Below are 25274 nucleotides of genomic sequence, written 5' to 3' on the forward strand. Positions count from 1 at the left end.
TGAGTTTTGGGCAGAAAATACAGGATTTTACCACTAATTACTATAAACCAACTGCTGTTTGTTTTCACTCCACTCAGATATCAACAACATTTCTAGGCAATCAAGTATTTTGAAGCACATGCCGCTAAGTTTGCTTAACACAGCAAAGTCAATATTAATACAGCGATTTAAGCCAAAGTTTACTCACCGGACAGCCAGCCCTTTAATGATTGACCAGGCTTTATTTGGGTGTCAATAGGTGAACATTTTTTAGAGATGTGAGTTTTTTGCATTTGCAAAGACAACGTCACAGAACAGATGAAAAGCTATTACATTTTAAACACGATAACAGTTTTGTCTATTAAGACTGCATACAAAAAGCCACACCTTTATTGGCTACTAGTTGCACCTAAAAATAACTCATTTAAATATGCATTCAGGAGGAATCCTGACACCAGTCTGCCCAAGTTCATTTGAAATGCTTCTGATCGATTAGCTCAGATTGGTATAGTTTCCAGTTCCTGCAACTGGAAAAAGGCTTTTTGACCAAAACTGCCAGATATGCTTCTGACTAGCGCCTTCTGCTAACCTACAGTACCTGAGGGCTTGTTTAGGCCCCCATGAAGGGCACACTCTATGTTTGTGGCTCAACTAGCGCCCCTCTTTAAAGCATTGTGGTGCCCTGGGGGGGCATCAAATCCCAAACTACCCGCAGGGAGTACGGCACTGCTTATCGGGAACACCAAATGAACTGGTCCGACGGGTGAAAGCTATAGCAGTCCGGGGCTTCTTTTAGTGGGGTCGTTCCTATCATACAGCTGTCATATTCTCCACATTACACAGAAAAAGTGTGATTTTGTTACCTTCGAAGCTCAGGGATCCGGGTAAAGTCAGGTCGAGCTCCCCGCTAAAAAGTGCGACAAAGTCGGAGGGCATTTCAATCCCTCGCGAGAGCGGAGAGACACTCTGGTAAATACACGAGCGTGACGTCACGGTTACTTCTGTCCCCTCGGCGTCGGTGTCCCGAAAAGTTCGAAGGAAACGTCCTAAAATGTCTCCGCTGTCACTCCGCTACTCTTCTCACACACCCACACACCCACTCCGCCGACAAGTAGTCGTGTGACACTTTGAGAGCCACGCCCACACAGGTGACGCAATACGTCACACCACGAAGGGACACTTTAATAGGCACACTAACACTCGCATCTGTCTTTTCATCCTAGAGCAGAGCAGTGGTTCTCAAATGGGAGTACGCGTACCCCTGGGGGTACTAGAAGGTATGCCAAGGGGTACGTGAGATTTTTCCAAATTATTCTAAAAATAACAACAATTCAAAAATCCTTAAGGGCAGGGGTCGGGAAACCTTTTGGCCGAAAGAGCCAAAAAGCCAAATATTTTAAAATGTATTTCCGTAAGAGCCATATAATAGATATATTTTTAACAGTGAACACAACTAAACGTGTGCATTTTTAAGTAAGACCAACATTTTTAGAGTACAATAGGTCTCTTATTCTTTGTAATAACATAGTTATTCTGAAGCTAATTGTGGAGGGGCGTGTTCTGTAGGCCTGCAGCGAACCAGGGTGCTGCCAGGACCAGCCTCGAAATCAGCGACAGGTGGGTAGATGGCCCACCTGGGCCTTGTTATCTCATCACCTGTCGCTTTGTTATAAGCAGCAGCCAGGAGGAGAGACAGGGTTGGAGCTGGAGCCAGAGCGCGAGCGAGAACGAAAGAGAAAAATACAATTGCTGGAAAGCAACTGAGAGACTTATTGAAAAATAAAACAATATTGTAACCCTGAAACAGGCTCTCATGTCAGTGCTTGGTGGTCTGAAAAACCCCCAGCAGAGCAAGCCCCACACTAACCAATAATAAATAAATACCTTTTTACCATTAACGCAACTTCTTGAACATAAAAAAGCATGAGAATGTTTTATATTTTGAACGTTATTTTTAACAGTGTTTACAAGTGGAATCATTCATTACTTATCGTGTTAAGCAAAGTCAGCTCAGATTTATCCCAGAGCCAGATGCACTCATCAAAAAAGCCACATCTGGCTCGCGAGCCACAGGTTCCCTACCCCTACTTTAGGGAATAGAATAGAATAGAATAGAATAGAATAGAATAGAATAGACTTTATTTTCATTATATTTGCATATAACGAGATTAAAGACTCCAACTTAAGGTGCGGTTGTGGGAACAAATATGGGGTAAAATAAATAACACAAGAGGTATCAAATGAAAAACTAACAATTGAAATAAACAGACTACTTTCCAAAAAAAAAAAAAAAAGCAATCCTGTACAATATACAAAACACTGTAGAAATACAAAATACTGTACAATATACAGAACAAGACAATAGATGTATATATATATTTAATGAATAACACTTCAACAAAATATGAATGTAAGTTCATAAACTGTGAAAAGAAATACAACAATGCAATATTCAGTGTTGACAGCTAGATTTTTTTGTGGACATGTTCCATAAAAATAAATGTTAAAGATTTCTTTTTTTGTGAAGAAATGTTTAGAATTAAGTTCATGAATCCAGATGGATCTTTATTATAATCCCCAAAGAGGGCACTTTAAGTTGATGATTACTGCGTGGCGCAGTGGTAGAGTGGCCGTGCGCAACCCGAGGGTCCCTGGTTCAATCCCCACCTAGAACCAACCTCGTCACGTCTGTTGTGTCCTGAGCAAGACACTTCACCCTTGCTCCTGATGGGTGCTGGTTGGCGCCTTGCATGGCAGCTCCCTCCATCAATGTGTGTGTGAATGGGTAAATGTGGAAGTAGTGTCAAAGCGCTTTGAGTACCTTGAAGGTAGAAAAGCGCTATACAACTACAACCCATTCATTTATTTATTTATCATGTGTAGAAATCTTTATTTATAATTGAATCACTTGTTTATTTTTCAACAAGTTTTTAGTTATTTGTATATCTTTTTTTCCAAATAGTTCAAGAAAGACCACTATAAATGAGCAATATTTTGCACTGTTATACAATTTAATAAATCAGAAACTGATGACATAGTGCTGTATTTTACTTCTTTATCTCTTTTTTTCAACCAAAAATGCTTTGCTCTGATTAGGAGGTACTTGAATTAAAAAAATGTTCACAGGTGGTACATCACTGAAAAAAGGTTGAGAACCATTGTCCTAGACTATATTCATGATACATTTGTGCTTTGTTTTATCCATCCATACATTTTCTACCATTTGTCCCTTTTTGGAGTCGTGGGGCGTCGCTAGAACCTATCTCAGCTGCATTCGGGCGGAAGGCGGGGTACACCCTGGACAAGTCGCCAACTTATCGCAGGGTCAACAAAGATAGACGGACAACATTCACACTCACATTCACACACTAGGGTGTATTTAGTGTTGCCAATCTTTGTTTTAAAGATGGGCTATTTGGATTTACACTTTTACCTCTGCAGCCTCATTACACTATTGGCTAAGTTGTATATTCATAAATGTAAGTTTCACAATACCCGACCTGTTTTTTGTACCTTTAAAAAATAATTAGAACTCTACTTTAAAACATTCTCTACCTCAAGCAACCAAAAAGCTGTGAAAACTATGACACTGCGTTCCAAATTTAAATTATTTACGGGACTTGTGTGAGCCTATATGGCTTTACATTTTGTTACATGTATAGATTTTGCATTCTATTTTAGTTACTTTATTGAGTTTACAACCCCTGGCGCTGTTTTGTACTGTTGTACTTGTTTTGATTATTATTATTTCTCGATTGTTTGTAAATGTCGCAATTATAAGTAAAGGTTTATAAAATTCAAAAAATTCAAAATACAAAACAATAAAAAGGCACACCAACACTCGGACAACCGTAATTGGAATGGTTCTGTTTATTTTGAACAAGCTTAACATTACAAAAACTGACATCGAGCTGCATGTATACACTTGTATATTTCTACGTGCTGTAGATCTTATAGAGTCTGCTCAATTCCTGTGCTTGACATGTTCGTTCAGTAAATAACGCATTACATAATGTATCTTAGTCAATAATGATTAATAAATACAGGAATACAAAATGACAGAAAACATTGTACAGAGAATACATAAACAGAATATATAATAAATAATTCCTTATTAATTACTTTATCTTGCTCTCCTTGTACTATTTCTCAAACTGGCTGATGTTGGTACATACTTGAGTTCCTTGGTCAATTTGGTCAAACATTTTACTTTTTGATACATACTAAAACATTTTGTAGTGCTGGGTAGGGATCAGGATGTTTTAAATTTACATTTTCCTTTGAGGTTGTATTTATCCTCTAATGCAGGGGTCCCCAAACTTCCTTTTTCGATTCAAAACGATTCTGTATTCATTCAATACATAGGATTTCAGCAGGATCTACCCCAGTCTGCTGACATGTTAGCAGAGTAGTAGATTTTTTTTTTAAAAGCTTTTATAATTGTAAAGGACAATGTTTTATCAACTGATTGCAATCATGTATTTTTTTTTAAACTATTAAACAAACCAAAAATATGACTTATTTTATTTTTGTGAAAACATTGGACACGGTGTGTTGTCAAGCTTATAATATGCGATGCAAGTGTAAGCCACTGTGACACTATTGTTCTTTTTATTAATTTTTTTTTATAAATGTCTAATGATAATTTAAATGAGGGATTTTTAATCACTGCTATGCTGAAATTATAACTAATATTGATACTGTTGTTGATAATATTCATTTTTGTTTCACTACTTTTGGTTTGTTCTGTGTCGTGTTTGTGTCTCCTCTCAATTGCTCTGTTTATTGCAGTTCTGAGTGTTGTTGGGTCAGGTTTGGTTTTGGAATTGGATTGCATTGTTATAGTATTGCTGTGTAATGGTTTGTTGGATTGATAAAATAAAAAAATAAATAAAAATATAAATTTAAAAAAAAATGAGAATCGATTCTGAATCGCACAACGTATTCGATTTGATTCGTAGTCGAATGGATTTTTTCCCACAACCCTAATATATATATATATATATATATATATATATATATATATATATATATATATATATATATATCTATTCCGAGCGCGATGATGTCACTTTATCGAAGGGAAAATGCATTTTTGACAATATGTTTGTCTGAACGGCTAGGAGACACTGAGAATAACAAGTGGTAGAAAATGGATTAGAAAGGACATTTTTAAGGAATAATATTTTTTATTTATTTTTACTTGGGACTTCCCGTGGGCCGAATTTTAGACGCTGGCGGGCCGTAGTTTGGGGACCGCTGCTCTAATGAGTAGCCAGTTGTGCATGTTGATAGCTGTTTGAAATTTTTCCTGATCCATTGATTGACAACAACCTGTTCATGCTTCATGTTCTTAAATCAACATGTACGAAACCAATAACTCACGTTTTTTAACTTTCCAAATGTATAGCTCAAGTACACACATTACTCTGTATTTTTAGGGTACAATCAGAAGACTTTTGTTGATGGAAGCTTGAATATATTCATTTTGTTCATGTTACACAATTTAGCTAATATGCACTGTTGGGCCATAGCTAAATACCAATTACTCTGTGATGTAAGATACGTTCAACACTTTAGCAGCTATACATTATATACTACATACATTATAATTGTGATTATATTGTATTATAATTTTGTATATGAATATGTGTGAAAAAGTTGCATTGTTTTATTGAAAAACAATATAATTTTCAAGGGTCACACTAATCTAAATAATGATTTTCCTTTTTTCTGGCATATAAATGTTGTTAAAATGTTGGTTATTTATGTCAAACAATGCCAAAATGTCAAATTCTAAAGTTTATGCTTTTAGGCTTGAGCGTGCATGCAGTTTTGGATATCCCTGAATGCAGTATTTTGCAGTCTTTTTTCAAACAGTTGGCCATCTGTGACATCACAGGTTGTTGGACATACAAATGTGTTTTTTGTTTTTTTTTAGTCCATGCTTTCTGACAGGCCCCCCCTCTCTGCTCTGCTCTATAGTGCCAATGCCTGCAGTATGCCGTGTCATTCCTTCTCATTTCATGCTATCCCACCTGCTCTGATGTATGTAAAACAAATACTTCCGTGTTTATTTGTCCACACATTTCAAGCGGAACTGTTTTGTCAACATAAATCCATAAGTACAAGTTGGATTTGCCGCTAAACTCAGATGAAAAAGACGGCGCCATTGCGTTTTACTTGATTCAAGGAAAAACAAAAGAAAAGGTAGGATAAAGTATTATTTTCTTTTAATTTTGGCATGCGCACAGTAACACCAATGTGTGACATGCAGTGCGCTAAATGCTGGTGAAAGCATCTTTTTTATATGAATCAATCCGGGAGTCGATATCTTGTTGCAACTGAAAACAAAAAGTGGTTTAAAAGTTTACATTTTAAAAAGATTAATTCTGAAACTTTTGGAAACTGGAAACACCTTTACATGCAAACTATTGGCAGAAAACGGGTGAAAATGGGACTCTGGAACAGAATTTACACCGAAGCATATTGAATGCATATTATCTAGACCACAAAGAAGAGTGTTGAACGTAGATTAGAATTATCATAGGCCCCCTTTTATGCAAATACTATTATTTTGCTCAATATAATCTATTGTACATCAACCAAGACATTAGATATTCAGCAGCATAAATGTAGTGCTTTGTGTATACCATGCATCCTAGTCCCTACATTAACTGTTTCATCTTCTCCTACAATATATACGTAGAGTAGAGAGACATACATAGAGCAAAGACGAAATAGATTAAAACAATGCACATACTTGTAGGCCTTTATGCAGTCAACAGCACAGTAGAAGAATGAAACAAGCAAGCAACAACAAAGCCCAAAGCACGTTTGTTTTTATAACTTTGACTAAAGTGGAACATATGAATCCTTATCAACGCTCCCCGGAGAAATTATTGAGATCCTGTTATTTGGAGTAGATGAAATTCCAGCCTTGTCAGAAAAGCTGTTATCACCAGGCTTCTTACATTTGATTCCGAATAAACTGCAAACTTTCATCATCATCAGGTCCACTATCTCCTCCTCCTCTGATGGCTGCAATTAATCAGGTTGTTTCAGCATTGACAGTAACATTATGTAGTATATTTTTGCTCATAAATTATTGAAAACGACTTAAATGAACTGTGTGAGTGAATTACCTTGTGATGCATCTGCTCTTGGCTGAAGGCCACAAGGATGACAGAGATAAAGAGGTTGAGCACCACAAACGTCATGAACACAATGCAGGAGCCAATGAGGAAGGCACCCAGTACTGGGTTGTAATTCAGAACCTGTGGCATACAACAGGGGACATTAAGCAGCATAGATGAATAATCTGCGGTGGCCAAGTCGAAAGAGACCTGCCTTTACCTCATCATAGTTAAAAATGCCCAGCTGAAGGCTAACCATGGTCTGAGCAGCATCGAAAAGAGTGCGATAAGAGTACAGCTTCCAGCCATACATCAGATTAGACTGGAAAAAAACAGATTCAAATATATTATTCACAGCACCCCCCGCAACCTCAAAAGGGACAAGCGGTAGAAATGGATGGATTATGTGATGTTTATAAATGTTTTATTGGCTGGCACCTGACAACATTTATCAACTGGCTGACGTAAATGTTTTCCCTTTTTAAGAAGTTAGAATAAAAAGGACAAAAATGCAACTGTAAAATCCTTGCACACTTTGATACTGTATGACGACTGCAATGATGAACAGAATTGTAATCATGAACACATTCAGCTTTGTGTAACAATATGTCGCAACATTTTCAAATAGTTTCTTCACTGTAACGTCAACAAACTGTAAAAAAAAACAGCAGTTCTTGCATGCTGGTTGTGGGTAACTGCTTACAGCGATGGAGTAGGCCAGAAACATGATGGTCATGACCACCAGGAAGCCGGAGATATCTGTCCAGGCTCGCTGGAGCGTCGCTGTGATCATGTGCAGCTTGGGGTTAAGTCTCAGCAGGTGCCACAGTTTGATTGTAGCCAGCAGCACCAGGAAGGCAATCAGATAGCCTAGCACTGCATCAGCCTTGGCTGTCTCATGAAAACTGGCGTATCTGGAAAAAGCATGGTGTCATTTCAACAACATGATTGCATTTTACAGCAATTGTTTTGTAGTTTTTATTGACAGTTGTAAAATTTTGATCAGATAAAAAGGAAACAAGAAATAATAGCAGGGGGTAGGGAACCTATGGCTCTAGAGCCAAATGTGGCTCTTTGGATGACTGCATCTGGCTCTCAGATTGTCAGGTTTGCCCCTGACAGTGTGTTTGTGTTTTAGTTTTTCCTGTGTGTGTGTAGTATTTCCTGTATTTAGTTCCTGTCAGCGCTCTGTCTTTCTCCCTGAGTGCTGTTTCCTCTCAGCTGCGGCTGATTGGCACCTGGCCACACCTGGTGTCAATCAGTCCACCCCTATTTAGACCTGTCTTCCCATCCAGTCAGTTCTGAAATATTGTCGATGTCACTTCCGTACTGTCGCTCCTGTCGTGTCGTTTCGTGTCGTGTCATTGCAGCGTAGCGGTAAGCTATATTTCGGTTTCTGTTTGTAGCTTACTGTCTTTTGTTCCCTGCTTCCGTTTTGTTTTCATTCTACAAGTAACAACTTCTATTTTCTTGCTCGCTACCCACTAGCTTCCACGCTAGGCCCCTTTTTGTTTTTTTCTAGCTTAAATGCTAAGTTCCTTTTATTTTCTAGCTCCCATGCTAGCTCTCTTAGTTAGTTATCCGCCTCATGCGCGCCTTTTGCTGTACCCCTTTGGTTTGTTCTTGTTTTAGAATCTTTATTAAATCATGTTTTCTCACTCCATGCCTGCCTCCATCTCTGTCACCAAGTAACTCTGACACAGATAATTCTTAGCTGACATTGCTTAACACAATAAGTAATGAATCATTTTACTGGTTATCACAGTGTTAAAAATAACGTTCAAAATGGAAAACATTCACATGCATTTTAATCCATCCATCCATTTTCTACCGCACCTGTTCAAGAAGTCGCATTATTGGTAAGAAGTATTTTATTTATTATTGGTTAACTTCAGAATAAAAATGTTATTAAAAATTATAAGAGACTTATTGTACTCTAAAAATGTTGGTCTTAATTAAAAATGCATGCATTTAGTTGTATTCAGTGTTAAAAAAATATAATATGGCTCTCATGGAAATACATTTTAAAATATTTGTCTTTCATGGCTCTCTCAGCCAAAAAGGTTCCCGACCCCTGGTCTACAGTAACACAGAACAAATATGGCTGTTAGAGTGCTTTCTTGAGTTAAACTATTGGATGCACTGAAGTTAAAGTTCTTGGCAGAAATGGAAAATGAAGAAACCAAGGCCGAAAACCAGAACGCTAAGAGCAATCATTTTGCCAATTATTATTATCATTGCTTTTATGGCTATGACTGGGTACTAAACCCCCCAAAAATCAAGGTATTGCAATTGCACGAATTAATCTATATTCTTTAAACAATAAAAACTATTTTGAAATTATAAAAATATGTATTTACTAGTTGTATTCCAACAAGGCTTTGGCTTACCTAAAACACCTTGGAGGATAACCAGTATAGAAAATATGGTGGTATTTCAACAATATTAAATACCTTAATATATTTCATAATAATAATAAAATAGTAATAGCAAACGCCAAATAGTGAATGCACGCTCTAAAGAAGTAGGCAGCAGAGAAGCACAGAGTGAGTTGTTCCACTGCAGCGAAACTAGACAGTCGTTGAATAAATGATAAATAAATGATAAATGGGTTGTACTTGTATAGCGCTTTTCTACCTTCAAGGTACTCAAATCGCTTTGACACTACTTCCACATTTACCCATTCGCACACACATTCACACACTGATGGAGGGAGCTACCATGCAAGGCGCAAACAAGCACCCATCAGGAGCAAGGGTGAAGTGTCTTGCTCAGGACACAACAGACGTGACGAGGTTGGTACTAGGTGGGGATTGAACCTGGGACGCTCGGGTTGCGCACGGCCACTCTCCCCACTGCGCCACGCCGTCCCTTAAACAATAAATGCTCGGCTTTCATTAGATTTAGTTTCATAAAACAAAAGCGGAGTGACAATGCTAGTCAAATACAATTTGTTCACCCTCTGTCTAAAGAAGTAATTGAAAATTTCTGACTGTGATGTATTGTCACTCAAAGTCAACTTATAGCGTTAATGTGACATGACTTAAAAACCCTTGCAAACAAATTATTCAGGCAAGAATTTTGAGAAAGTCACAGTATTTGCCAAATTTTAATGATTAAAACTCACTGGTCTTTGTTGTTCTGGTAGTATTCCATGTCCCGCTTCCCAAGCAGTGTCCTCTTGATAAAGACGGACAGTGCACTCCAGCTGAGAATGATGATCGCCAGCTCAAGCAGGTTCAATTTACTCTTGAAGTAGGTCCATCTCTGCTGCTTCATAAGCTTTGCCTAATGGGATATTTTAATTAAACTAAATTCTGAAAGTGGATGAAAACTAAATGTGATTTCAATATACCTGAACAAACATGTAATATAGGATGAAGAGGAAGTAAATGACTTCAGAGGCCATGACAAAGATGTGCAGGCCACCAGTTGATTGGTAGAGACGAACATTTTGGAGCTCACTGCTATACTGGAAAGCCCCTAGAATGAAGCAATTAAGAGATTTTTTGAAGTTCCTGTTAAGGTAGCCTAACCTGTCATGACCTCCTTACCTATGGCTGTAGTCTCCAGCATGAGTGTGATTATGCAGAAGAGGTTGACGTTGGCGTTGTACACTGTGAACTCAACAAAGATGGCTTGGGTGTACTTATCCAACCAACGGTTTTCATAAAGATATCGAAGGGATCTAAAGGAAGCACAGGGTTCAATTACATATTGGTTCATGACTAAACAATACAGATGAATAAATAAATATATGACCTGGTGGAGTTATGTAAATCTGGTCCAAGTTCTACCACAAAGCCTCCTCCTCTATAGAGCATCATGCTTCCCCAGATTGAAGAGGCCCTCAGTTTACCCTGAGACTGATACTTCCAGGGGCTGTGGAGGTTCTCAGATGTATTATCAGCTTTAGAATACTTCCAGCCTGGGACATAGGAGCCCATGTCCTCCATCTCCCATGAGTACAGAGCATGACATTCAGGCACTGCCTGTTGCAAGCGGCGAGCCACGTGACAAGAGTTGTTCTTTACCCTCATTTGGCGAAGACGGGCATTACCCACTAGTTTTGAGTTTCCATCTGTGATGAAGCCTACAATAGGAAACAAGAACATGATGAACACTTAGATTATTTCTTCTTTTTTTTTTTTAAATCAGTAATTCTTTAAATGACCAACATTTTCCATGAGCCCTGCTCTGTTTGCTATAGCGATACAAATGCATATTGATACCTGGGTAATCTCCAAACAAGCTGCTCAGAACGGTAGTGTTTGCCCAGTTGAACACATCTTGAATACTCATAGTGTCTGCGGTGCCTTTGCTAAAGCTCTGGCGAATGTGCTGGGTCAGGAAGTAAGCATTGGGATCCCTCTGGCCATATGCCACCAGGAGCAACATCCACATAAACCCCATATAGGCTGCATGACAAGAAAATATCTCATTATGACATCTTGTAATGCGATTTATTGTTTCGTTCAATGTAACCTCTGATATTGCACTTTTTAATTCTAGATTTAATTGAATGTTTATCACAATTTCATATGCCGAGAAACATTTAAATTCAGAATAAAACATGTAAAAATTGATAGGTTAAGGGTGATGGCAAAGAGACAAAATATGATAATGACCACAGAACAGGAAATGTAACTTATTACAGTGTTTAAAAGTAGCCAACATGTACGTCTGTACAATTCCCCATGCGTAATGAAAATGATTGTTTATAGACAGCATGAGATCTTTGTGTAAAATGACCAGTAATATCTCTTCCTATTTCCCCTTTCCTTACACACTATATAGTTTTTATATTTCTTTGTATACATATGAGAATTAAGAATGATAAATGTTACTTAAAAGGTTTATTAAAGGTTTTTAAAAATGGCAACAGATGGAGCCTTTTTGACTCCACTCTGTTACGAGTCACAACAAATACCAAAGGTTTTGTTTCTCTTACCAAGAATTTCCCGAATGAGAGCAAATACTTTCTGCTCTTTAATCATGTTGTTCCTCATCCTCTCAATGTCAGTTGGAGGCGGTGGTTGGTAGAAACTGCATGTGCTGTCTCTTCGTGCTGCTCGCACAGCATCAGGATCATCTGAGCATCAAAAGTGAAAATCTTACGTTATTATGTTATCAATAGTGCTGTCAAAATGAAATTTTTTAATCACAGCGTTGCTGTGGATGGATTTTGATTATACCAATTAGATATTGTTCCTTTTAGATTATTCCCAATTCAATAAAATACATTTTCAAACTATAATAATTGTTTCATTTTTCTATGAGACTCGACAAAAAGAAAGGAATATATTTATATGCACTCAATGTGTTTATTAAACACATTTACTATCATGTTGATGTTAACAAATGTTTTGTAAACAAATTTTAATGTGGATCTCCAACTCATTTTGTGTTATTAATGAGGGATTTAAAATGGAAGTGCTTCAGTAACAACTTTGAGCAGGGTGTGCATAATACTTCACGTTGACCGCCTGTTATGGGTTTGTTTTGTGCACAAATTTCCCATCACTAAGTCCAATGTACTAAGCATCTTCCAGATTGACTTGTTAATTCTGCAGGCTGTCACTACCAGATCAACTGCTCATTTGCATATGCACAACCGTAAAAGGACTGCCCAAACTGCGTTATCAGAGATAATTTAGGGTTTTTGAGTAATTCCATGCTGCAGATGGGTTAATTGCCTAAAGAACATTATCAATAATAATTAATCAATCTGCATTGAAACAGTAATTCGGATAGCTCTTCTTCCTACACAAAATAATGCAACACAAATGGAAAGCAGCAATAACAAACCATGATTTTTGAGGCTATCGTCAAACTGAGGGTCTCCATATTCTTCCTGGTCCACCTTCTTCAGGACAAGAGCAAAGAAAGCAGCAAAGCCAAGAACCTGGAACAGACGATGCTCCTGAGTACCATTTTAGTTGGCATACGCAATACAATGGCAGCATTATATTTAATACTACTTTGATATACATTATACAATGTTAGAAGTGAATTGTTTAACATTAGAGTTTGCATTGTACTGGCCTTACCTTAAGAGGTTGCGTGATGAACAAGCTCTCAAAAAAAGACACCACCATGGAGATTAACCAGTTTATAGAGCGATCTTTCCCATAAGTCAGTCCGTACATCATGGTGAAGTATCCTGACACACCGCTAGTTGCGATCACCAACATCCAGCCCACAAAGACAAACCACCATGGCAACCCACTCTGACAACATTTTTTAGCACCTGCTCCGTTTTCTCCTCTCTCTTCTGGACTGGGACTGCGATCCGACTGTTCTCCATCTAGGGATGGTGACGGGAGGTGGAACTCCAGAAGGTTCTTCATTCCCTGAACTTGATGCATGGCTTTGTTGTAGCTCTCTGGGTTTGGGAATCGAGAAGATCCCAGGAAACCAAGCTTCTTCTCAACATGACGCAGCTGCCTGTACAGATACCTGGTGTTGTTGCTCTTCTTCTGAACCCCATCTGAGGTTTTCTCTGGGCTGCCCCATACACTCTTTTCTGAACATTTGGAATTTTGATTTGAAGAATTAGTCTTTAACAAGTCTGATTGCTTTGAGAGGCAAAGTATACCAAAATCATGATCAGGGCATAGATTACCTTGAAGGTCAACTGCACCTAGACTGAGGATGGAGCGTTCTCTTTTGGCGGTATCAGTGTAGAAGTCACAGGAGGATCGATTTTGCTGTCTTATGATGTCTTCCACCAGTGACAGCAAGGTGTTGATATCGGTCTGTTGACCAGGTCGTAGCTCAATATGAGGCAGAGGACTCTTCATGGCCTTTGACAGTGACTGGGCAATTCTCTTTATGTCCTGATGGAGAAACCATGTTGTTATGTTTTTGGACATCGCAATTTGCCGTAGTTGTAAGCAATGCGTGATGGGAATCCGGATGTTGTGTCGTTGTATTGAAGTGCTGAAATAAAGACACGCTAAGAAATAGCTCCGTGCCCGTCTACTTTATGGGTCGTAGACAAACTTACAAATAATGGGGACTTATACAACATGTGTGAAGTTCTTAAAACATACAGGAGAAAAACATGTTCTTACGGTTGTTAGAATGCAATAAGCTGGCTTCATTTGACAACAGATTATACGTTTTTCTTTGTTAAGAATTCTTGAATGCCGAGGTTGGCTTGGTTATAGGATCAAAAATGTTTTTCGCTTTTCACCCTTGCAGTAGGGAATTAGCAGTCGGCAAATGACGGTCTTCTGTATTTATAAGTAAATCCACAATTAAGGTAACAAAAGCGCGTGTGTTTGTTTTTTGACTTGAAGGTGGCCAATGATGACTTTTGTCTTTTCTGACTTACAAATATTGTTATAGTCGTATTAAAGGGGGTCATGTTATGATTTATTTCCTACATTTAAAACACTTCTAAGAGCTATACATAAGAAAATGATGCAAAGATCTTGTTTTACAGACCATCCCCAGGCCGCTTTCTGACTGTCTCTTCAGAATGTGCCAACGCCCTTTTCCACGCCAAGCTTCCTTGGACTGTGCCTCCACCCTGCCAGCCATGTTGTAGTCTTCCATATTGAGTGTACTGAACAGATACGTTAGAAAAATATGCAACTGTACGCTACAGTGGAGGATTTTAGCATGCATGTGCATGTATTAGCCAGTGTGCTCCACAACTCTAGGATGGAGAAAAATAAGGAACTTATTGACTACAACTTTGGATGATTACTGGATAAAAATGGCGTACTCGCCAAAGATAAACCTCTATCATAGATGGAGTTATTCGTTGACGTGACGAAGACAAAACACATCACTAAGGTCTCAAATTCCAGACTGATGGTTCGGAGCAAGTTTGGGTGAAGGCAAGATTGTTTAATAAATATCTCCACCATGCCTCCATGGCTTGATTTCAAATTTTTGTGACTTAATGGGATTTCAAATACACAAAAACAGACAAAAAAGGTTAGAAAAGTTGGTTGTTGTGCGTAATCCAGCCCCTTTGAACAATGCTGAAAATGTCAAATCAAAAGGTTTTAGGCGTATGGGAGTAAATTTACACCCAGTTTTAGATGCCTATGTTTTGCAGTATTTTAGATATTAGATGTGTTGTGATGTCACAGTGAGATGGACATACAGTACTTATTTGCACATTACGTATACGCTAGCAGCCAGAGGGGTAGGAGCTCCAAGATACATTTGGATAATTTCAATTAAATCCATCAACTTTTCAATCAATTCATTTTATTTGGATCGTGGTAAATTTTCACAAGCAAATATTTTGTAATCAACCATTCAAAAGGAGTGCAAAGAACCAGAGCTTGTCTGGTCCCACCACTCTGCCAGAAGCAGCTTTCCATAGAGAGAAAAAAAAGAAAGAATGAGAGAAAGAACCAACTGAACCACAAATTAGCAAGCACTTGGCAACAGAGGCAATGAAAATCTCCCTTTAGGGAATAAACCTCAAACAGAACCCATGTTATGTCGGTTAGCCATTTATTGTGATCGGTTGGGTAGAGAGAGAGGGACAGAGTAAGGGTATAAAGCGTAGCAAGACATAAGAAATAGTAAATAGTTCTAAAGGGTTAGGATAAAGCAGTGCCTATTTGTGTCTACTCATGTCCCACAATATTTATATGACAGTAATATCAGACACTTAACTTCAACAGTTATTTTGTATACTTTTAGAGAGGATGGGGCATTGTTTCATTTGCAATGTGGGAACGCCTCCACAAACAAACATCTTGCAGACATATGCAGAAAGTAAGTTATAAATGAGACTGTAAATAAAAATGTTACATCAAAAGCATCTCCAATACATATTATCTAGACCCCAAGGAAGCATCCATCCATCCATTTTCTACCGCTTATTCCCTTTCGGGGTCGCGGGGGGCGCTGGCGCCTATCTCAGCTACAATCGGGCGGAAGGCGGGGTACACCCTGGACAAGTCGCCACCTCATCGCAGGGCCAACACAGATAGACAAACAACATTCACACTCACATTCACACACTAGGGCCAATTTTAGTGTCCCAAGGAAGCATGTTAAATGTAAATTAAAACCATAGGTACAATAACGTATCGGCTCGACCAATGAGCACCCAGCAGTGTTTTATGTCACCCCTGCTGTAGTTCATTGCATGCTTGCATGGAACCTCGGCTGAGCAGCGACTGTTTTTTTGATTTTATATGGGCAAAAGTGAAGATAGTCGTAGCAAGCCACGTAAGTACACCGCTGTGGTACCTAAACTAGGCTGACCATATTGTGAAATCCCAAAAAGAGGACACATATATGCGTGCCATAGGTGAAAATTTGCCAATGATACTTGAACTTGCTTTAGAAATAATACATTTATTTAACTGTTGACAGCAGTGTTGGCGCTAGGAATTATCAAAATTGGGTTCCATGGACCCCATCAAGTCATAAAAATGGGGTCCCACAGTAAATTTTTGGGGTACAACTTTTTTGTAAGCGTTTTAAAAACAAATGATAAACGTATGCATTGTCCTGTTATATCTCACATTCTGTATTGTGTTTTGGAAAATATTACTTAACTCATTAAAAGAAGTAATATAAAAAGAAGACAAATTTGTATGCATATGTAAATGTATTCAGTTATAAACATTCATTCACTTTCTTCCTTCCTTCATGGATCTAAACTTTACCGCTGCTGGTAATTTTTTCTTTGTTTTTATTTAGTAAGTTGTAGGTGTATGTATTTCCGTATGAAAGTGTAAAAAGCGTTTTGCTTCGGTCATGAAATGATGATAATGGTGTGCCAGGGCATACATACATTTTATATTTAACGCTTAAATCTCTGTAGTCTACATCAACTTCAGATCTATTCCTCATTTCCACCCTTTTTTGTCAAACAAAACTATATTTTTTTATGAAAAACACACAAAATATGTAAAATTTTCCACAAAAATATTTTTCAAAGTGGAATATTTGACGAAATAGGGGGTTGAGGTGGAGGGGGGTGGAGGGGCAGTATATTGTAGCATCCCGGAAGAGTCAGTGTTGCAAGGGGTTCTGGGTATTTGTTCTCTTGTGTTTATGTTGTGTTACAGTGCGGATGTTCTCCCAAAATGTGTCATTCTTGTTTGGTGTGGGTTAACAGTGTGGCGCATATTTGTAACAGTGTTAAAGTTGTTTATGCGGCCACCCTAAGTGTGACCTGTATGGCTGTTGAGCAAGTATGCTTTGATTGACAATCAATCCACTACTTCTCTCTTTCGGTCTCTCTGTCTCTGCCCCTCCCTAACGAATTTTGCTGCGTGCGCACACCTTCACAAATTGTTTTGTTTTTAACTCCTCTTAACCCTGGACGTACATTGAGAATACACGCAACCTTGACACAAAACGCCAGACATTTGAGGCATTTATGAAACCCCACCCGGACACTCCGGACAGTCCCGCAAAAGAGGACATGTTCGGAGAAAAGAGCACGTATGGTCAGTCAAACCTAAACACGCCTGTGAACATTCTTGACACTTTGTTCATGAAGTCAAAAGTGTCCTTACCTTCATCACAGTGTCTGGTGTGATGTCCTTCTGTTCTTTCAGAGGGGAAGAGGTCTGTGACGGGGACACTCGAACTGTCTTCCCCTGCTTAGTCTTGTCTGATTTCATGACCTTTTCCCGAGGACGAGTGTTTCTGAAGATGCTCACAATGAGTAGATTGATGGGAAACATGATGATGGAACTCTGAAAGCCAATCATAACCTGCTGCCAGGTGAACTCAATGTGACCTGCAAAACACAGGAAGTTGTGTTAGCAAGAAGCTCTCATCCTGCGGAATCATTAACACATGATAATGATGCATCAAAAACAGTACATAATCATATACCCAGGTCCATGGTCTGTTCCGAGGGATCTGTAGGAACACCCCAAAACATGATGCTAGTCAGCATGGTGCACAGCAACAGGGAAAAGCAGCAAGAAACTCGCTGCACACGGGTAAAAGTGCTGCATGGAGGTCGACTTATGACAGAGAACCAGATGTGTCCATCACGGAAATCCTTAGCTGTCTTCATGAAAAACAGATTGCTACAAGGACAAAAAGAGGGATGACTCCAAGGCAATGTGTATTGCTTCAGGATGAAAATTGTTGGCTGCCCCTACCTAAATCTCTTCAGGTCCTCCTCTGTAGCCACTGGGAAGACCTTGTCAAGGGTGCACTCTCCCACGTCGACAGCAAGCCAGGAGTTACAAAGAAAGTGCCATTTCTGGCCACCATCCAGATCTTGCACTGTTACTTTGTTGACATACCTGCATGTCGGATTAGTGTGTTCATCATTTTAACAGCAAAGACTCAAGCAATCATCAGCCCTTATGCTATACCATGCAGGGTGGGTGCCCGAGTTGTCATGCCACAACCTGATGCCCTGCAGCTCTCCAAGAGAAAAGTGTGTGGTCAAGAGAAATATGTCCTCTCCGCCCCTCTCAAACAAAGGTTTCTCAAGATCAGTCAGATGGTGGGGCTCACTTTCTCCTTCCGTTCCCAGCAAGGTTAATGTCACCTGAAAATGGTGTTGTTGCTCAGGAGACATAGAGAATCCCACTGCAAATGTTCAGTAATAGGACTTACCTGAGAGGAGGTGGCTGCGCCATGACGATGCCCCGTACTAACTGTCACCATATAGCAGTACTCTGCCAAAGGGTCATTATCTTCAAGCACTGTAATCTTGACCTTGAAGTACATGCATAAAAGGGAAGATCATATGTCTATCTGCAGTGATGGGCAGTAACAAGTTAGATGTAGCTAAGCTATGTAGCTTAACTACATTTTCCAGTAGGTTGGCGGTAGCTTAGCAACTTTTTTGACGAGCAGCTTCTCGATATTGCCACTTTTAGACCCCTGTAGCTAAGTAGCTTGCGTCAAAGCTAAACGTTACAAAGAGAGAAGATGGACTGCAAATACAGGCCAGAAAAAAATACAAATAAAGAGAACATCCATACATTTGGAGAAAATCCATGATGGTTGCTATTCGTATGATGAGTCACAATTGGCTAAGGTCAGAGCGAAATATTACAGACTGACCAATCGGAGGCAAGATACGGTGAGTCATCCAAGCTAGTAAGCAAAATCCGAACAGTCACGGACACATGTCACATGACAAAGAGTGAGTCGGAGACAGAAAGACACTTCAAGCTGACCACTTAAATAAAAGAAAGAAAGATATTTGAAAATGGTGGAGGAATTCTCTTCTGCAGATTAGATTTTTATTTAGTGATAAAGACGACGCCCAGGAAACCCACAATAATTTGTGTCTTCGGCCATATTTAGACAAATGTATGTATTTTTAGAAAACAAAACCCAAAACTTTAGTTTTTAGTTGTTTACTCTGGAAAACCAAAATCATAACTGCTCTCTTCATCTAAGACATCCAACAGAAATTTAGGAACACACATTAAAGTGTGTTGAGTTCATTAAAAGTTTTACCTTAGTTTTTTACCTTAGCTGTGTCCTGAATGTCTTTTCTTCGAGCCCAGACAACCACGAGGAGATAAGCAAAGAAGATTGCCCCCACAAAACACACCACCACAGGGTTGTTAGCAAAAGTGGCAAAAAGTTCTGCGGTGCGGGATACATCTACTAGGTTTGGCATGACAAAAAAAGAGCTGCCAAAGAAAGTTAAGTGGTTACACAGACACTGAGTGACCAAAGGCGTGGTGAGTGGGCCAACCTGTGGGAAGAATGAAGCGGGAAAAAAACAATGCGGATGATGCTTTTCATAACTCAAAAAGGCAAAAGATGGTTTACCACTTACCCGGCAGCCATTTTCACTCCAAGAAGACTCAATATCGTCCCAGTACTTGCACTGGGCTGCAATGGTTATGATACTGACAGTGGTGTTAACAGACTTTACGCCCGGCTCTACTTTTGGCTTCAAGACGAGGAAGTGCACACCAACATCACCTGTCCTATCTTGAGGACTAAGGACCCAGGTATATTTTTCCTCTGTGGTAAAAATCATCAGGAGACACAACACATATTAGTGGTTATCATAATAAGTGGATTGGCACATGCTGGGTGCCGAGGAGAGCAAATTTTGTAGTAAAAAAATAGTTGTCCAATATACTGTAAATCTGACAGCTCTAGATTTTATTACATTTCATATTTTAACATACCTTCTTTTACGTTCTCGAGAGGCATCTGAATTTTAGCGACATAGTCCTCATTCGTCGGATACTTCTTGTACCCAAGAAGTAACATGAAGGAAATGTCTTCAGAGGGCTCAGTTTTTAGCACCAGTGTTACATCAGGGGACGGAATTTCAATGATAATCGTGCTAAAATTTCCCAAGTCCAGAACTGTACTGTTCTCCTGTCGTACATCTGGCCTGGGAAGGAGAATCTGAAACCCCCAGTAACACAAATACCTATTAAAAACTGTTCTCATATGGCCCATATTATGCACGACTGACATTTGAGCTACAGGAGCGCTGTGATTTTTTTCAAACCTTCTGTAAAAATATCCCTCACAAGTTTTTTTCACTGAACTCGCGGGCCACCAGTTGAATAGCTCAAATGATGAAAAAGAGAGGAGCAAATATGGAACCTTGAGGAACACTACTAGCTAAACTAAAGAAGGTGAGCACATGACTACTGACTGCATATGAACTAAACAAGCCTCCTTAGTTATATAAATTTACAATAAATCACAAAAAAATAAATGTTGATTGCCAAAAAAGGAGTGGACTTAAAGGGGTGCCTTGAGGAACGCCTCAGTTATGTAAATGTTAAATCTCAAGTGTTATGTTATGGAAGAACAAGTGTTTTAGGTTTGCTAGCAAGGTTAAAATGTCAATGCCAGGATCTGCAAATATTTTACAGTGGTCCAAGTTTCTTTATGAAATAGAAACACTGTAGTATTTGTAAGAATTTGCTGCAAGAGTGTTTTTTTTTCCAGGTTTTGAACTGACCCATGGGAGCCGATTTGGTGTCATTCCTGGGCTGGATTTGGCCCATAGGACGCCTGTTAAATAGTAATGCCATAGACCTTGTTTATGACCACCAAATAAGAGAAAACCATTATTTGTTTGTTCCACTTTAAAGAGAAGATGTGTTTAAACGGTCACTTTTAAAAGTTTTCATGACGACATAAATGAAAAACTTCTCAATGGTCCGCACAGTCAAAACAACACTTTTTCACATCTACAGTACACAACAGCTTTGGAAAAGGTAGGCTTCACTACACATCATTAAGTTAAGACTGGAGCACTGCCAGTCAGATAAAGTTGTGGGTACAGTAAAATCTGTCATTTTGTTCCTTCAGCAAAAAGGCTAATATGCTGTTCAAATTAGGCTGACGTACTATAGCTATGCTAATGTACAGGCTGTATACACAAAATGACATTTTCCCGGAAGGGCTGACTTTTTTTTGTCCTGCCCAGCTACTCAGGCAAATCATATTGTTGATGTAGAGGCCTATATTTGCTTTACGAAAGAGAAATGTGGTATACTTCTCATGTTGTCTTATTCGTATTTGACTTTATTAAAGGGATTTATATTATGATTTGGTGCAGCCGGACTGGAGCATGAGGGGATAAAAAGAGAAAAAAAGGAAGACAGAGGGGGAAATTGTGGGGACCATATGTAATAATATAATACAGACAGAAAACAATATAGCGACAACAACAACAACAAACACAACAACAACCACAACAACAACAGAAAATAATTAGCAAATACGATATGTACGAATATGATATGAAAAGTGATAGCAAAAAGGCAGTTAGTGAAGTAAATATTAATAACACAGAAATGACAATGAACATTATTGCACTACAACTGGAGCAATACAAATACCAATAGAAATAGCACAATTGATAATGAATAATGACAATAATTACCTCTATTATCAACAATACAATTGTTTCAAGTGCAGCAATACATAAATGGAATGATAATTTGAAATACAAAAGAAAGCAGATAAATGGAGGAGAAGAAAGAGAAGCGAACGGTATTAACCTTGTAGATTGTTATGGTAAAAATAGGTTAAGCTTTGTCAGTGCCGTGTGTTATCCAGTTTCCCCAGTAGGGCTCACTAAAAGCACTTTTAAACTGCATACATTCCAGCATCAAGGTTAGATTTTGGACAATCCACTTACAATATACTATTGTGGGCCCTCTTTTTAAATTGGTTGAAAAATAGTATAATATGGTACATGTATTATAGTTTATTGTTGCTGTAGAGTACCTCAATCTCTGAAGGCAAATTCTTAACAGGGATGACGGAGCCGTTCATTCTTGTAAGAGAGACAGATCCCACAGTTCCCGAAATGTTTCCCCCTTTCCACGAATATGGGTTCTTTTCAAAACTCATCATCTGTGGCATATTATAAACAGTACAGTATGTGGATACATTAGTTTGTGAGTTAAATCAAACACAATATAATTATCATTAAAAGAGAAAAATTCTCAGTTTTGATTGACACTGTTTTGAAATGGTTGTTATGTAGACAAATAATTCTCGGTGGAAGGCTATAGTACTAACTATGCACTACAATATTCATATTGTTAAATTACAGTATTTCCTTGAATTGCCGCAGGGCATTTAGTATGCGCCTGCCTTGAATTACTACCGGGTCAAACTCGCTTCGCAAAATAATTAGCGCATGCTTAGCATTACCCCCTGGTCAAACTCGTGACGTCACTAGTGACGCTTCCCCTGTCATCATTTTCAAAATGGAGGAGGCTGATTTCAGTACTGGTAATTTGAAATCGCATAAAGGGAAGAAGATTAAGAGCTATTCAGTAAGATTTAAGGTCCAAGCTTACATCACATTAAATTTTTCACTGCATGCCTTTGGTAAGTGCCGGAGTGAGAAGACGTTTTAAAATAATTAGCGCATGCTGACATTTACCGCATGCCTTTGGTTAGCGCAGGAGTGAGAAGAGATTTTAAATTAATTAGTGCCCCGGCGGCAATTCAAGGAAATACGGTATTACTTCTGATAGTGTCAGTCAAAACAAAACTGTATTATCTTGTTGAGGACAGACCAAGTGGTTTGTTTTGGTATATCAGCAATATTCAAAATAAAATATAAAATGCACAAACTTACTCTAACATCCACTGGCTCTTCCGGTGAGACTACATCAGCAGGCAGAGAAGGGAAAGAAAATCTAGAAGCACTGCTCCTCTGGATGTTTATGTCCTGCTCAGACATGGTTTCTGGAGACACTCTGCAGAAAGTGTATTGCAGTTTTTAAGACATCTCTACGAGAACCACCAACCATAAAATCAAGTGCACCTGTACATTAATGTAAACTGTATCAAAACCCACACAGTCGGCTAAATATATTATTACTTCAGGTTAAAGATGACTCAGGACTAATAGTAACAGGAGTGAGTTTTTAGCATAAAATTACCAAATATAAAATTATGGTTATGGCTATGGTTTGAGTTTATTTCGAACATGCATACAACTATACCATGATCACAATTTCCATTTTCTCTTTCTAACATGTTTGAAAAGGAGTAGGCAGAAGCAGAGCTTATTTAATCCTACTCCTTTTCCATTACATAGCACTTGCCAACACTCTAGTTCTCTTCCTGTTCTCAATGTATTCAGAATATACTCCATGAATAATAATATTTTAAAAATGTATTAATAATAAAGAAAGTTGTATTTGTATTTGTATCCTGCCTACCATCCGAATGCAGCTGGGATAGGCTCCAGTCACCCCCGCGACCCCAAGAGAACAAGCGGTAAAAAAATGGATGGATGGAGGAAGTTGTATTTCATATCGTGAGATGAATAAGATTATCAATACATTCAGAGTGTTTATCATGGTTCTTTTGTTGGGAGGACGGTGTGGCTCGGTTGGTAGCGTGGGCGGGCCCGCAACTTGAGGGCTTCTGGTTTGATCCCCAGCTTCTGCCAGTCACGTCCGTTGTGTCCTTGAACAAGACACCCTTGCTCCTGATGGATTGTGGTTTGTGCCTTGCATGGCAGCTCTGTCTATCAGTGTGTGAAGGTGTTTATGAATGGGGGAATGTGGAAATATTGTCAAAGCTCTTTGAGTACCTTGAAGGTTGAAAAACGCAATACGAGCATAACCCATTTACCATTTACTTCATAAACACTTTGAATTTGAACATTTACTTACATTGGATACTATTAGTACACTGTTTGACATCTTTACTTAATCCATTTTAAAATGTCATTCTATACTGATAAACTAAAGGTTTTGAAGGCCTACTGAAATGAGATTTTCTTATTTAAACGGGGATAGCAGGTCCATTCTATGTGTCATACTTGATCATTTCGCGATATTGCCATATTTTTGCTGAAAGGATTTAGTAGAGAACATCCACAATAAAGTTTGCAACTGGAGAAAAGCCCTGCCTCTACCGGAAGTCGGAGACGATGACATCACACGTGTGGGGGCTCCTCACATATTCACATTGTTCTTAATGGGAGCCTCCAACAAAAAGTGCTATTCGGACCGACAAAACGACAATTTCCCCATTAATTTGAGCGAGGATGGAAGATTTGTGTTTGAGGATAATTCTGGGAAATCCCATATCTTTCTATTGTGTTGCTAGTGTTTTAGTGAGTTTAACAGTACCTAATAGTTGGAAGTGTACGTCCACGGCCGGGTGTTGACGCGCAGTGTTTCGGTGAAGTCGACGGCAGCTGTACGGGAGGCGCAAGCTCAGCTGATATCCGGTAAGAGGCGACTTTTTAACCACAATTTTCTCACCGAAACCTGCTGGTTGAAAAGTGGTCAGGAACCATGTTCGCTGTGATCCTCAGTAAAGTTTTAACTCTGTGAATTTTAAACAAGGAATCACCGTGTGTTTGTGTGGCTAAAGGCTAAAGCTTCCCAACTCCATCTTTCTACTGTGACTTCTCCAATATTAATTGAACAAATTGCAAAATATTCAGCAACACAGATCTCCAAAATACTGTGTAATTATGCCGTTAAAGCAGACGACATTTAGCTGTGTGTGTACCCAGCACTCATACTTCCTCAAAACGCGTGACATCTTGCGTACACGTCATCATTACACGATGTTTTCAAGACGAAACTCCTGGGAAATTTAATATTGCAATTTAGTAAACTAAAAAGGCCGTATTGGCATGTGTTGCAATGTTAATATTGCATCATTGATATATAAATTATCAGACTGCGTGGTGGGTAGTAGTGGGTTTCAGTAGGC

The 25274-nt window shown here is 38.8% G+C and overlaps 2 protein-coding genes across 5 annotated transcripts in view; both read right to left on the minus strand.

The window, feature by feature from the left end:
- Nucleotides 1-1093, minus strand: part of nfat5b (nuclear factor of activated T cells 5b) — a 99841-nt gene extending 98748 nt beyond the window's left edge. For 2 of the 3 annotated variants that reach the window (XM_061882625.1, XM_061882618.1), the window contains exon 1: nt 843-1093. In XM_061882625.1, coding sequence (XP_061738609.1) covers nt 843-915 — 73 coding nt within the window. In that variant the 5' untranslated portion in view covers nt 916-1093. The remainder of the gene's footprint in view (nt 1-842) is intronic. The other variant, XM_061882634.1, reaches the window with a different exon arrangement.
- A 2738-nt stretch (nt 1094-3831) lies between these two features.
- Nucleotides 3832-25274, minus strand: part of LOC133540126 (polycystin-1-like protein 2) — a 58254-nt gene continuing 36811 nt past the window's right edge. Inside the window, exons 19-41 of one of the 2 annotated variants that reach the window (XM_061882654.1) lie at nt 23170-23290; nt 22305-22433; nt 20234-20459; nt 19873-20063; nt 19558-19788; nt 18690-18791; nt 18443-18621; nt 18224-18370; nt 17949-18148; nt 17624-17850; nt 13741-13954; nt 13166-13641; nt 12924-13020; nt 12067-12207; nt 11348-11533; nt 10878-11208; nt 10670-10803; nt 10471-10598; nt 10243-10403; nt 7819-8029; nt 7336-7437; nt 7125-7256; nt 3832-7020 (exon numbers count right to left, since the gene is read on the minus strand). In XM_061882654.1, the coding sequence (XP_061738638.1) occupies nt 6835-7020; nt 7125-7256; nt 7336-7437; nt 7819-8029; nt 10243-10403; nt 10471-10598; nt 10670-10803; nt 10878-11208; nt 11348-11533; nt 12067-12207; nt 12924-13020; nt 13166-13641; nt 13741-13954; nt 17624-17850; nt 17949-18148; nt 18224-18370; nt 18443-18621; nt 18690-18791; nt 19558-19788; nt 19873-20063; nt 20234-20459; nt 22305-22433; nt 23170-23290 (4252 nt within the window). In that variant the 3' untranslated portion in view covers nt 3832-6834. Of the gene's footprint in view, nt 7021-7124; nt 7257-7335; nt 7438-7818; nt 8030-10242; nt 10404-10470; nt 10599-10669; nt 10804-10877; nt 11209-11347; nt 11534-12066; nt 12208-12923; nt 13021-13165; nt 13642-13740; nt 13955-17623; nt 17851-17948; nt 18149-18223; nt 18371-18442; nt 18622-18689; nt 18792-19557; nt 20064-20233; nt 20460-22304; nt 22434-23169; nt 23291-25274 lie in introns of both variants that reach the window. The other variant, XM_061882645.1, reaches the window with a different exon arrangement.

The sequence above is a fragment of the Nerophis ophidion genome, linkage group LG02 (genome assembly GCF_033978795.1).
Source record: "Nerophis ophidion isolate RoL-2023_Sa linkage group LG02, RoL_Noph_v1.0, whole genome shotgun sequence".
NCBI classification, from domain to species: Eukaryota; Metazoa; Chordata; class Actinopteri; order Syngnathiformes; family Syngnathidae; genus Nerophis; species Nerophis ophidion.